General features: G+C 41.6%; 1 protein-coding gene across 1 annotated transcript in view; it reads right to left on the bottom strand.

Annotated features, from left to right (window-relative positions):
* Positions 1-13,478, bottom strand: part of TMTC1 (transmembrane and tetratricopeptide repeat containing 1) — a 129,101-nt gene that overhangs the window by 82,556 nt on the left and 33,067 nt on the right. Inside the window, exons 5-6 of the mRNA XM_026868216.1 lie at positions 2,340-2,421; positions 1,239-1,342 (exon numbers count right to left, since the gene is read on the bottom strand). Of these exons, the coding sequence (XP_026724017.1) occupies positions 1,239-1,342; positions 2,340-2,421 (186 nt within the window). The remainder of the gene's footprint in view (positions 1-1,238; positions 1,343-2,339; positions 2,422-13,478) is intronic.

Raw genomic sequence — 13,478 nt, forward strand, 5'->3', positions numbered from 1 at the left:
ACCCCCATCTCAGCATAAACATATCAAAAAGGGACAGCAGCAAATCCTTCATGCTGTGCCGCACAGAGTCTGGTAGTAATGACTCTGCCAGAAATGCTGCGAACAGATCAGAGCTTTCCAAATCAGACAACGTGTTTCCTGGAAGCACTTTCAGCCTTGATGGTAATATGAGCTGTTGTCACATTGTCATAAAGGTCTCCCAAATGAGATCCAGTCTGATCCTTCAGCAGATGTTGAATAAGGAAGGATTGGTTGATCTTAACCTGTATCTCAGCTGCAATTCCACTGCTGGAACGAGGAGTCAGCAAGGCCAGAAAGGGACAGAGAGGAGGACTCCTATTTTCATTTGAGACATCAGGAAATTCCTCCAGAAGCTTCCAAAGTGTTTTTCCTCAATTAAATTGCTAACCAGAGCAAACAGTTATGCACATGGCCTTGTCTTAAGAGGAAATCAGCTTCCTACAACCTTCTCAAAGCACTGGTCTGGTCAGGTCTGGAGGGAAGAGCTAAGTCACAGCTGCCACTTCCTTGCTGCTCTGGCCCAGCAGAGGCAGAGGGATGTGGTGTCAGCCCACCTAACCACACACCAGGTCCCAGGCAAGGTAAACCCAAACTTTTTACCAAATATAAGCATTTATGTATCTTTAAAAAAAAAAAAAAAAGTGGTAAAATAGCAAAAAATCCATTAACACAAATTTCAGGTTCATTGTTTCTAATTAATCTATGGCAGTCCATCCTATGCTTAGCCAGAGTTGTGCAGTACTCTGTGCCACTGGGGTCCCGCCTTCCACCTTCACTGATCAGCCACTGATATTCTGCCAACAGACATGGTCATCCCCTTTTTATAGCAACTTCAGCTGAAGCTGAAACTCTGAATGCTTGCATCCCATACCTCAGGAGCAGACAGTTTTAAGGTTTAGGATTAGGTTTCAGTCATTGGGCTTTCCGGTCCTGTGCTCAGGCACTTTAACTATATTCTTTGGGCTTTGCATAAAAAATAAGCCAACATTTTTCAGTAAGAAAGCATCTATAACATAGCTCTACAGGACCTGGAGCATGTTTTAGGGTTCAAGTAATGGTGGTTGCTCTCTACTCTGGACAGAGCAATAAGGAGTAGTAATTAAGTTAAGACAACAAAACAAGTGTCATCTGCCATCTGTAAAACATTTTAGTGCAGGGAAAAAAATAACATCAAGACTACACTTCTGAAAACTTTTGTTTGATTAGTGGCATTGTACCTCGTCAGTAAATAAGGTGAGAATGAAGCTGGATTGTCCTGCTCCGAAAACATCGGCATGGATCCTCCCATTATCCAGAGGCGGAAATACAACACAAGAATCACCTTCGAAGAAGAAGAGCTTGGTTAGCAATGCACTACTAAGAAGAACTAAGGCCTCCAGCAAATGTTTTGTTGTGATAGGTCTCCATGCTCTGCTCTGTGCCTAGAAGCTAGTAGCTCAACAGTTTAGGCAAAATTCAGTTTTGCCACGCTATGCAGGGTGACAAGTGTGCCAACCCTCAGCACAGACAGCATGCTATGTTGTTGTGTTTCTCCCATTTTTTATTTGTGCATTTCTGACAGCAACTGGCATATCTTAGCTACCCATGACATAGGCGGCACTTTGAAGGACAAATCTGAGCTGTGTCTCAGACTGCAGAGTTTTGCTATTGATCTCTACCTGAATACAGAGGGGAAAACCATGGCTGATGTCTTCAAAGCTATTATTGTTCACTCATGCTGGCACAGGTGTAAGGACAAGCTCCATGGATGTTTCTCATGCTATGTAATCCTAATCCCTGTAAGGACTTCTGTGGTCTGGCACCCCTCCACCTTTCTGGGAACCACTTGTCAATGGACAAGCAAGTGGATCTGGCTCCTAGAGCAGCACAGGGAGTTGCACACCCAGCACACCCCCATGGAGGTGCTTGTTTTCTTCCCTGCAACATGCCAAGTCCTGCTTGGAGTGCAACAAGCAGAAAGCATTTGCAGGCAGAGTTTTTCTTGTGACCCTTACCGAGCCCTGCACTGAAACTAACAGCATGCGACTGAGAAATCAGCCCAGCACTAGAGAGTCCCCCTGTATTTATGGCAGGAAATACTTGCAGATGATTACACAGTTGTAAGGGCAATCGCTATAAATTAAAAGAACATTTGAACTGAAAACACAGCAGTAGTCTTGTCTCTGCCCAGCTGAAGTTTTCTAGACTATTTTCCAAGACTAACTTTGCATTAAGATCTACCATCAAAGCTTTCCAAGTCTTTTGGGATACCACCATGCAACGTTCAGTCTTGTCACATACAAAGAAATAAATACATACTCAAGTCCATTTGTACTTACGTAGCTTATCACCAAGGCAGCTCTCTTCAAAAAAGGCCTCGCAGTATATAAGAAGTTCTGGTTGTTATTTGCAGTCAGGTAGCTGAAATAAGAGAACAAATATCTGTTGAAGTACTCTGAAAAATGAGTTATTGTTTCAAACCAGAAAAAAGCTGTACATTGTTTTAACCACCCTAAACTAATGGGCAGTAATAATGACATCACTCTTACTCTTCAAAGCTCTTTCCACATGACTTAAATAAAATACTGAGACCACTTCAAATAATACACACTATAATACATCGCAGTTTCCCTATCAAAATCTGGTTTGGGGTGGTTTTTTTTGTTTTTTGGGTTTTTTTGTTTGTTTTTTGGTTTTTTTTAATTCATCAATTAACTCCTTAATCCTCAGAAAATCCCCATGTGTGTCTCACTAAGATTGCTGCTTCAGACTCCCAGAAGACTATACCGAGACACGTTTTTAAAAGGTCACCCACACAGAGAAGTTCAATTTTAGGCCATGATTAAAATGCAAAAAGTCCTTGTTCCCAGCTCTCTGCTCCGTCTCTAGAGATGGGAATAACTGTCTAGTAGAACTGAACTTATTTTAATTTTTTTTTTAAAGTGTATTCTGCACGCTTAGAGTTTCATTACAAGTCTGCTGACAAGGTCTTATGATAATTAACTGCACAAGAGACAAACACACAGGTGGCTTACTGTTGTAGGAGTGTTCATAAAAACCTTCCTGTTTCTCAATGAGTAAAATTAAACTGTATCTGGAGCCAAAACGGCACATTTGTTTTAATATAGATCAGAAGCACTTGCCAAATTCTAAGGAGCTTTCTTAATATAACAAACGGTGCCATACATATGACATTAATTCAATGATAATTCCATTTCTATTGAACTTTACAGAGACTTCATTATTGTAATAAAATGATGAGAAACAAAAGAAATACAGAAGAGACAACAGGAATATTTTAAGCATACAGAATCTAGAAAACCATTTTAAAAATGACAAAGAATTTTAAGAAATTATAAATATCAAGTAAACAATAAATTCAGACGTAAAATCTTTGCAGGTTCCTCTGTGTAACATACAATCAGTATCGGGGTACTCTACTTAAATGATTTATAAAAACTGCAGCATGAATCACAACACCTGCATGCAAGTTACCCTTCCAAGCATGAAAGCATCATACTTGTTTCTCCCAGGAGCATCTAGCGTACAAAAAGCATCTTATTTTCTGTCCAAATTCCTCAGTCTATCATCTGAATGCTTCCACCCTTCAAGTCTTCAAAAAACAAGATTGCAGCAATTCCTAATGTTGCCAAGAGTCTGTAATATCTGACGTTTTGTTCAAATTTTCTACAATAGAAGTTTGCAAGCCTAGTCACCATGGCAAGATGGAGAAAAGATTACATTGCAGACAAAAGCACCACGGGCAAAGCCAGCAAGAAACAGAGGCAGCATTTAACAAGAAGTACATCTGGGTGCTCTCTACAAAATAGCAGCTTTTCAGAAAACTTTCCCTAAGTCTCGTGCCTAAAACCTAGGAACCAAACCATACATTGTAAAGCAAGCTGGATGACTTTCAGTCTTTGGTGTCTACTTATTTACAAATGTTGACATTTAAGCACCGAATCTGACTTAAATGTCAGACTAGTCTTCAAGGTCTGAACTCTGCAAAGCACAAAGTTTTTTGAGCTCCCACTGATTTTAATCAGGCTCCAGCAAGTACAAGTGAGAAGAAACTAAGCCCTCAGCTTTCTCTCTCCATGAAAGGTCAGATTGGCCTTCAAGTGTTCACCATGGCCCTGCTCCAAAGCCCACCGGAGCCAAAAGGAAAGACTCTCAGTGACTTTAATAGCATTTGGATCAAACCCCAGTCTTTTGTTCCCTATAGGAACCTTTTATGAAACTCAACCCCCTCATGACTTGCAGTGGGAACAGAAGTGTTGGGTTGCATCTTGTTTATATTTTTATGGGTGGAGGGAGGAGATCCCTCCATTAATCACACTGCCTGACCCTCTTCAAGAACCTGTTTTCACTTGCTTGTAGTTTTAACTAACTGCAACACTTTGGGCAGAAATTTTCCATTACAAATATTTGCTTTAGGTGGAAATATTCTGGGAAAAGATCAGCCAGAACAGTTCAGCTTTTTCTCCAAGACTTCAGTTAGAGACAGAAGAGCGTTTTTATCAGTGTCAAGAAGCCTGCCAACTTGATTCTTGAAAAACTGCACTGCCTTGCATCAGTGACCTAAAAGTCGTGGCCATATGTTTACCACCCTCCAGAACAGCCACATGTGGTCAGTCAAGCTACAAGTTTGGGGGGCAGCACCTTCAGGGAGGTGGGGACATGCAGACCCCACCGCTTTGCTATGCTCGGTGAGGATCTGGCTAACAGATCAAGTTTGCATTGAAGATGTTCCAGCTGGAACAACTGCTAGGGACAACACACCGTTTGTGAAGGTAGCAAGAAGGGTAAACTTCATTTTAGGTTGCTGAGGCTCAGGAAAGTGCGCCTGTGCTTCAGGGCCTTGCAAACACTGATCTAGGTCTAGAGACTACAAGAGAGCACAGAGGAACTCTCATTATTACCATCTCTCTGTTTCCTCTCAAGCCTGGCCTGAGGAGAAAACTAAAGCCAGAAAATGAACGTAAAAGGAAGGCAGTAGTTGCTCTTTTACCCTTGGCAGCAGAGTGCAGGAATGCTTACTCTTTAAACATCTTGATTTTAACTTCTTTTGTCTGACTATGAGTAACTAAAACACTGTCTACATCTCGCACTTTTCTTGTAGCAAGCATAACACCATGCAAGCTACCAAACACAATTTCAAGGCATGAGTTTATCTGCTAGTCAAAGTTAATTTGAAGTGCTTCACCAAATTGCAGGGTAGCTCTGGCCACTGCAGAGCAGGCCTTTTGAAAGCATTGCAGAAAATCCTGACAGGCTGCTCAGTTTATGTTGTGGAGCAGTAACATCTCCAGGAGAAAAAGCAACCCCTGCATTGACCAACTGCAAACCACCACTCTGTGCTAGAGAGCAGATGTGCAGCAAGCAAGAAGGAACCAGAATGAAAGCAATGGGTAACTGGGAATGGGTGAAACGAGAGTTCAGAGGGTCCTGAGCTTTCTGATCCTTCCTCCAAACATTTTTGCTACCTTGCAGCTTCAGTTACAAAATGTTTCTTTCCACAATGGTTCCATTAAGCAGCAAAACTTTTCCATTTTGAGAAAGCTGCTATCCTGAAGTCTCTCTGGAAACCATGAAAAATAACATGGTTCACTGCTTGATAATCCAGCTGTCCGCCCATCAGATCAACCTGCGGAAGTGGCATAAATGTATGGGTCATGCTCAATGCATCAAAGCTTTACAAGAACCATGTGATTTTCCAGAGTACCTTATTGAGGCTACGACTTGTTTCAGGGAAGGTAACTAGTAAAACATCTCATGTCTGGTGCAGGCGAAGAACTATACACAGTTTACGCATTAAAATCACATTAACTGGGACCTGGATGAGGAAGTTTGCTACATGTCCATGACACACAGAAAGCTACTGCATTTTACATGTAAAATTGCAGCTTGCAAACACATCTAAAGTTACACTGAATTTTGCTCAGACAATCTTAAGATCAGCCAAAGCTCTTTATTTTGTCTTTAGCTAGGACAATCAAAGAAATTACAACAGTAACTGTTTTATACCCATTTTAAACAGCTGCCTTGTATAAAGTCATTTACAGGTCAGGTTTTCATGAATTTGCCAACCACACCAGGCTGCCAAACATCCCCCTGTTCATGGGAACCACTCCCTATCACTTGCTCCACCCTGACCAGCACAATGTGGTTCCCTATGCCAAAACACACACACACATGCATTCATTCCCACATTGAGAGCAGGCAGGGGAAGCATGTAGGAAAACTGTACTGATGGTAGCTCCATGCAGCAAAACGATACCTCCAGAGTAGGCAAACATATTGAGGTGTGGGTGTCCCAGATTTTCGTAACGAAATCATAAAATTTGAGGAGGAAATCCAAATCCCCAGGTTTGCTAGATGAGTGTGAAAAGAGCCCATTTGGGCAGAGGTTCCACCTCTGCTTTGTGCCAGCTTTCCCACAAAGCAAACCAGCATGTAATTGCCTACTTGCTATCTTTTAAAAGCCTTTCAGCAACACTCCCTGAAACAACCAGAATCACAACAAACAATAAATCCAAGAATCGCTTAATAATGCAGGGACTTCTCTTGCACAGTTCGAGAAGAGGCCAAGACAGTTATTTGGCAGCTCTGGCTTCCTGAAAAGCACAGCTCATCCTGAAATCAATTACATCATCAGGGCACCCAGAGGTTTTATAATTGAAGACAGCAGGGTAGGTGGCCTAGTAAAACTCAATACCGTGCAGTTTACAGGAATGTAAACTTTGCTGTACCAGATGGATTCTGTGTTAATCAAAACAAACTTTCTAAGAAGCAGGCAGCTTTTATAATTTGCCTGTACCATTGGATGCATCTAGAGTTTACAGTAAGGAGCAGGGCAGCTCCTCAGCTGCCGTTCATTGCAACAGCTTTGTGAGCTATCCCAGACCAGTATCAGCAACACATTTATCCCATGCTGCAGCTGACTCAGCTTTGGTATAAAATATGAACTCACTCTTGTGTTCCCTTTGAAGGCTTTCTCAAGGCAAGTGAACAAACAATTAAAATGTATGATGGATGGTCCCATCAGGGACATCTAAAAGACCAAGATAAGTACACAACAGAACAAGCTGTGGTATTTCAAGAGCTTGTTTTGGCCAGGTCCCTGTGCTGTGAGAAGATCACTGCTCCCATTTATATTCTTCCCAGGAAACAGATCCAGCCCCCAGCCACTGCCAGAGTTTTGAACTAGGACTTTCAAAACTCTTATATTAAAGGAAGACATTAGAAAGATAAGTATAAAAGCAAGGCTGTTAACTTACTCTTAATTACTGATAACACTAAGACACCTCTAATCAAGACATTTTTAAACTCAGAAGGGGCTATTTCAAGCAAATGACAAAGCTTTAGTTCATTGGTAGATGCACACCTCATTCCAAACCGGTTTGACAGGCTCCCTGCTGAGAATGTGGAAGTGTTATGGGAGCCATATTTTGTCTGTAGAGGCCACCTTACCTTTTCCTACTTGAAGAGTTCTTTATAATCTGTCCAGTCAGCTACACTGCATATTGGAGAAGTATCTTTTCAACCTAGCTTGGCCTATATTCCTCCTTGAGGACCACCATCGAAGGGCAAGTGTATGTGATATCCCAGGGAGAAAACAGGAATGAAAATCCATCGTGGAGCAAAAAAAAAACTGAATAAAGAAAAACCAATATATTCCAGACACGTCTGGATTTTTAACTTGCTTAAAATACCTGTCAATGCAGGGAAATAAAATATCAGTCACTGCTACAGATTTTGCAAGGGAGAAGAAAGAAAAACCCTCCTGCTTCCTTCTTTATGAGTAGTCTTGACATTCCCCACAACATGTGTGGCATCCTTGCTCCTTATCTCCACAGAGAGTTTTAAACCCCAGCTACTACTACCCACAGAGACCCAGATGCATAAACACACACAAACAGAAGCAGTTTTACAGACTCTTTAGGGGGCCATAGAAATATTTTATGAAAGTCACACCTGTTTTAACTCATTTGCACTAATAGTGTCACGTATTCTCTGTGTACATTGTCATTTGTGACTACATTTGGAGTTCTTGCTGTTTATTGGATTTCCGAGAAAAGCTGAGCAGGGCATAACTCCACCGGCATATACAGCAGAGAAGGCCATCCCACTTGTAGCTTTTCCTTATTCTTTTAGGGAATACATACCTCATTCTGTGTGGGATGAAAGTAGAGGAAGAAAACTGGGAGGAACAGGGCAAGGAAGAGAAAGAGGCACAGTAAGGGGTCAGGAATAGGAAAGTAAAAAAGGAGAGTAGCAAAATGCACTTAACAGATTAAAGATGTGACCAAGAAGATGAAAAAGGCTTCCACTCATACCAGACATTCCACCGACGCGACAAGGAGACAAGGTGGAGCAGTGCTAACAGGAAAAATAAGACCTCATCAAAGCACAGCCACCTTCCACCTTCTCAGGAAACCAAAGCACAGTGTCTGCAATTTAAAGCTTCCATCAATTTCAGCCATTTTACTTCCTCTACATCACACACACCTGAGGCACTGAAAGCCACCGTTAGGCTCGTTATTCCCTGTCCTAGCCCAGTTAAGGGCTAATATAGAGGTATTTCAGGTAACTGCATTATAAGCAGCACTGATAGCAGCTTTGTCTGCTCCATGTATTCAACTACAAACCCTTATTTTCCGTATTTTCAGTTGCTTGTTCTTTTGAAGAACTTTCAGGCTGAAAGTTTTCCCTTCCAGCAGCTTGTGTCAAGCTGAAATTGTTTTCTTCATTGAAAGTATCAGGTAGAACAGTAAGGCTGTTCCTGAAAAAGCAATTAGAGAGATTTGCCCATATCAACAAAATCATGCAATCACTTTATTGGGAAAATGTTGGTTGTTCTGTATTTGGAGCAGGGATTTGAATTTTAGTAGAGGGACTGCAGAGATCTGCCTGTTGATGCTTTCAGCATCTACTCACTCCACTTCTGGGCATGTGACAAGCCACTGGGAAAAACCCTCCATTTTCAATGCTCACTAGCGATTTGTATCAGCTCCCCAGAGTCTCTAGCCCTACCAAACACCATCCAGCAGAAGTCTGCAGGAACAGCAGCAGATTCTCCTTGCATTGCTCCTGCAAAGCCAGTGAGATAGGAAACTCTCTCCTGCAATGCCTGTATTTGTTTGGACTGTAGAGAGCTGAAAATCTGCGTCTGAAGAAGAGGCTATGTGAGTATGTGTTACAAAAAAAAAAAAAAAAAAAAAAAAAAAAAAAAAAAAAAAAAAAAAGAGATGGGATAAAGGAGAAAGAAAGGAAGGCAGGCACAAAGGAGAAAGGGATGGGAACAAAGAGGAGCCAGGAAGGAGAGAAAGGAAGAGAAAGATGGAGATAGTCAGACCTCTGCTGCTGCCAGAGATCCAGCTACAGGATCCAAGAAATCTGCATCTACTGGAGCTCCATCCATTTGTGTCCCCAGCGAGCACTCAGGAGCTGGACTGCAGCACTGGAGGGAGTCAAGAGCCCACCTTCCCCAGAACTGCTCCACTTAAGAAAGCGGCTGTGTTTTTGACAAACCAGTCCAGTCAGATGGACCCAAAAAAACAGAGGAGAGCCAGGACTCCTACAGACTGACTGCTGCCTTTGTTTCTTTGTACAGAAAAGGGCTGGCAGTTCTCAAATACAGCCTTCCTGAAAACACAGCACAGCATCCACGGGCCACACACTTACTCTGCAGGGCCAAGCTTGGTAAACAGGCTGCTGCAGACCCACCACACACAGGCAGGGAGCACGGGGTCTGTGAGGTATCTAAAACACGCTCCCTAATCACAAAAAAATAGCCTACTCACCAGCTTTTATGTGGAGAGGGGAGGAGGTTATCCTCCACTCATGCACAAAGCTCCATTATTGTAAGTTGAAATTATTGAGGTGTCCCTGGGAATCAAGCATCTCAGCAAAAATTTACAAACAAGCCATAAAAGATGTGGAGGCCCACTGCATTGATTTGATGCTCTCCATAAAGTGTTTCATCTAACACACACTAGTCCAACTGGTCTGCTAATTTACAGAAGGAACCACGGTGGCTTTAAAATTATGTATGTGCAATTAGGGAACTAAGGTGCTAACCTCTTGCCGCTGCCTTTCCTGAGACCCAAGTAAGCAAACTTTAAAAAAGAAATAGAAAAATTGAAAAGTTTACAACAGGACAGAAGAGGAGGAATAAATACATTCTATCAGTAAAATGTGGCAGAGAAAAAGCAAAAAAATCAGCATCTGCGAGACTGTCAGTCTCTTTCTGGTGAGCCTCCTAGACTTTGCACAGGAGAGGAAAGATACACACCTGGAAGTAGGAAATAAAATATACCACTGCTAGCAACAGCAAACCACCTTGGATTCAAATACAGTGCCAAAACAATCCAAATAAGGAATGAGGGGAAAAAGAAACAAAGAGAACAGGACAAACCAGAAACCACCATATTCAGGCAGTCTACTTACTTCTCATGGACAAATACACGGCCCCACACAGGCAACCAGTCCCCAGAAAACACAGCAAGGACTCAGTGAGGAGCACAGTCCAGCAGTAAATACGCCAGTGAAGGTAGGAGCACAAGCACCCAGCCCTGAGGCAGGGATGGATGCATTTGCCCCTACCACAACCATGAGGATATGCTGGGAACAGAAAAGAGCTCCCTGGGAAAAAGGGCCTATCACCTCCTCCATGTGTCAGCCCCCAAAAAATTTATAGGCACTGATAAGAATCATAGGGGCAGGTAAGGGTCAGCTGGTCCAAATCTCAGCTCATGAAACAACTCTTTAAGGAATTTAAATAACTTACTGGAACAGAGTTTGATTTGAGGAAGAAGGGAAAGGAAGCAAACTTTTACAGTTGAGCCTGCTCTCAAAGAAGGCAAATGCTTGGCTGGGTTTTTTTTCTTAAATATGTTTGCTGAACTGAACTATATTTTTAAGTCATTATTTGGGGTTAGCCCAAAAAGAAACTTTTTCCAATGGAGAGGCACAAAATGTTTTAGTTGTGAGCATTTCTGGTAAATCAAGTGAAAGTGGTGAGTGAAAGTCTGGTTTCAGAAAGAAATATGGACACAATTTGCAAAGAAATCTGAGGAGAAAAGAAGTGCCTGAACCCCCCTGTAAATGTAGCCTGAAGAGCATTGCTTTATTTCAAAACTTTTTTTCATTTTTTAAAAATTTTTCCATAATTTACTTGTAATCTGAAGCTACTTGTCAAATTCAATTTAAACACACATTTTTCCCTTAATTGGGGGGGTGGTGGGGTAGAAATGATTCATCTGCAGTTTGAATCCTTGACTTTCAGATAAGAGGATGGAAAGAGGAACAGTTATCACACTGCTGTGATGGGGTAGGGGGACAGTGGACATTCAGGAGAGTGAAACCAAGTGTGTATGGGGAGTTCACCAGCCTTAACGTCCAAGAACAAATTTACAGACATTGAGAAAGAAACAGCAAGTGATAATGAGAAAATAAGTGAAAACAAGTGATAGGCAAAATTCAGACGGGGGACATTTATGCATTTGATAATCTTCCCTCCTCCTCCTCCCCTGACTGCCCCTGCCTTAGGACAGCATGCTGTAAGAACTGAGTTAAAGGACCATGTTAGCACACACTTTGTGGGAGCACGTAGCAAGAGCAAGGAGAGAGCATGAGCTATTGTACAAAGCACTTCTGCAATAGCAACAGTTTGCTTATAAGAGGTCTTAATAAAGACTGAAAAGCTTGTGAGGAATCTCCTGAAGATGCCCTCTAAATTAAAAGAGGTTATAATCTATTAATTTACACTGAGAATTTTCCCAAATTCACACAATGGAAAGGGATGGTCTTTGTTTGGATCCAGACTGTCTGTCAAAAGCCACCACTGGCAGAAACACTAAATTCAGCTGTAGTTGTATTGTCCTCAAACTGAAGCTTGGCCTGTTTTCCACAAACTTTTTCTTCAAAATTAAACCCATGCATCAGCTACTTAAAAAACAGTTTACTATGTGTCAATGCAAAATACTTCAGGAAGAAGGTATTTGCTTTCCGGAAAATTCTTAATCTGACATTTGATCTGGCATGTCCCTTTGCTTCTGTCAGATTAAATAAAGCAATCTGTAAATATGTCACAGCCATCTCTAAATACAAAATAAACGGTTAGAAAAAAAACCTTAATCACTTTTCTTGTTAGAAAACCGTCTGTTATTTTTAAGATCCTCAAAAATAGCTTGTTCTTTTTAAATATGAATGACATGAGTCTGTTAACAACATAGCAAAGAAGAAAATAACATTCTTCAGAGCTGGTATCCTTTCACAGAAACTTTTTGATGTTTGCAATCAAATGAAACTCAATGCCAAAGTTATACTGCAACACAGAAAGGATCTGAAACAAAACAATTCAAAAATTGGCAGCAAATGACGTCTTTTGTCAGCAGCCCTGTAAGTAAATTGTGCCTGTGCTATTGCTGTTGGCATGAAATACCAAACACTACACTTCCAACAACTTATCTCTGTCACTTTTCCACAGTCTTCTACACACAAATCCTTAAATTCTTCAAATTAAAAATGGACTAGTTCTTTCATCACAGGCACTCATGGTTCAGTCATGATAGGGTTCATCTGTGAGAAATAAAAATTAAAATCTGCAATAGCCAGTGAAGATTAGTGGCTCGCTTTAAATGGATTTCCTCTGCAAAGCTGTTCTTTGTATCTCATCTAAACAGATAATAAATGGTAAAAGCCAAAAGCACATCAATAAAAGAATAATTCTGAAACTTGGCAGAATTAGAAAAAATAATTACATTTTATCCTATTTTGACCACAATTCAGTCTCATCTATTGCCAGAAAAATAAGACCACAAATATTCCAGTCTTCTTTAAGTCACTAAGATATTTGCTTTGAACTACATCGGTAACTTCCAAAAATAAGCAGTAGCAAGAAAACTACATCATTTTGTAGTCTCCATCTCCAGAGAAGTGGGTTTAAATTCTGGTATTTAAAAGCCTGGCAAGCATGAAAGATCCTGCACAGTCACTCACAGGAAAGCTTTACCGGAATGTTGCACTTAGCCAAAAATATGAGCAGCTTCTGCCTTAGGGATTTCGCAGCAGCCTATAACACACCCCCCAACCACATCAAACTTTTACAGCATGAGGCTGGAGCTGACACTCAAGATGTATTTTCAGGGACAACCAAAACTTTGCACATAACTGATAGCCTCTCTTCCCCAGACACCCCGCACTAGAAAGCGCATCACCAGTTTGGCTTGAGAGAAACCTGTGAAAACGCATCATGAAGTTTGTTTGAGGCTTCATCACCCTCCAACGTAGCTGTGGCTTGGGTTGTTCTGGTAAGCCATGACCAAGATCACTTTAAGAAGGTCATCTCATCTCCTCCACAGCCCCACCATGCAACGTGTCTCCGCACTGCCAAAGAGACACCCGCTCTGCCTACCACGTGGGGCATCCTCTAGCTTCACACCTGTCCCACAAGCCAACCAAAAGGGGGGGGG

Source organism: Athene cunicularia, assembly GCF_003259725.1.
Source record: "Athene cunicularia isolate RWA chromosome 1 unlocalized genomic scaffold, athCun1 chr1_part2, whole genome shotgun sequence".
Taxonomy (NCBI): domain Eukaryota; kingdom Metazoa; phylum Chordata; class Aves; order Strigiformes; family Strigidae; genus Athene; species Athene cunicularia.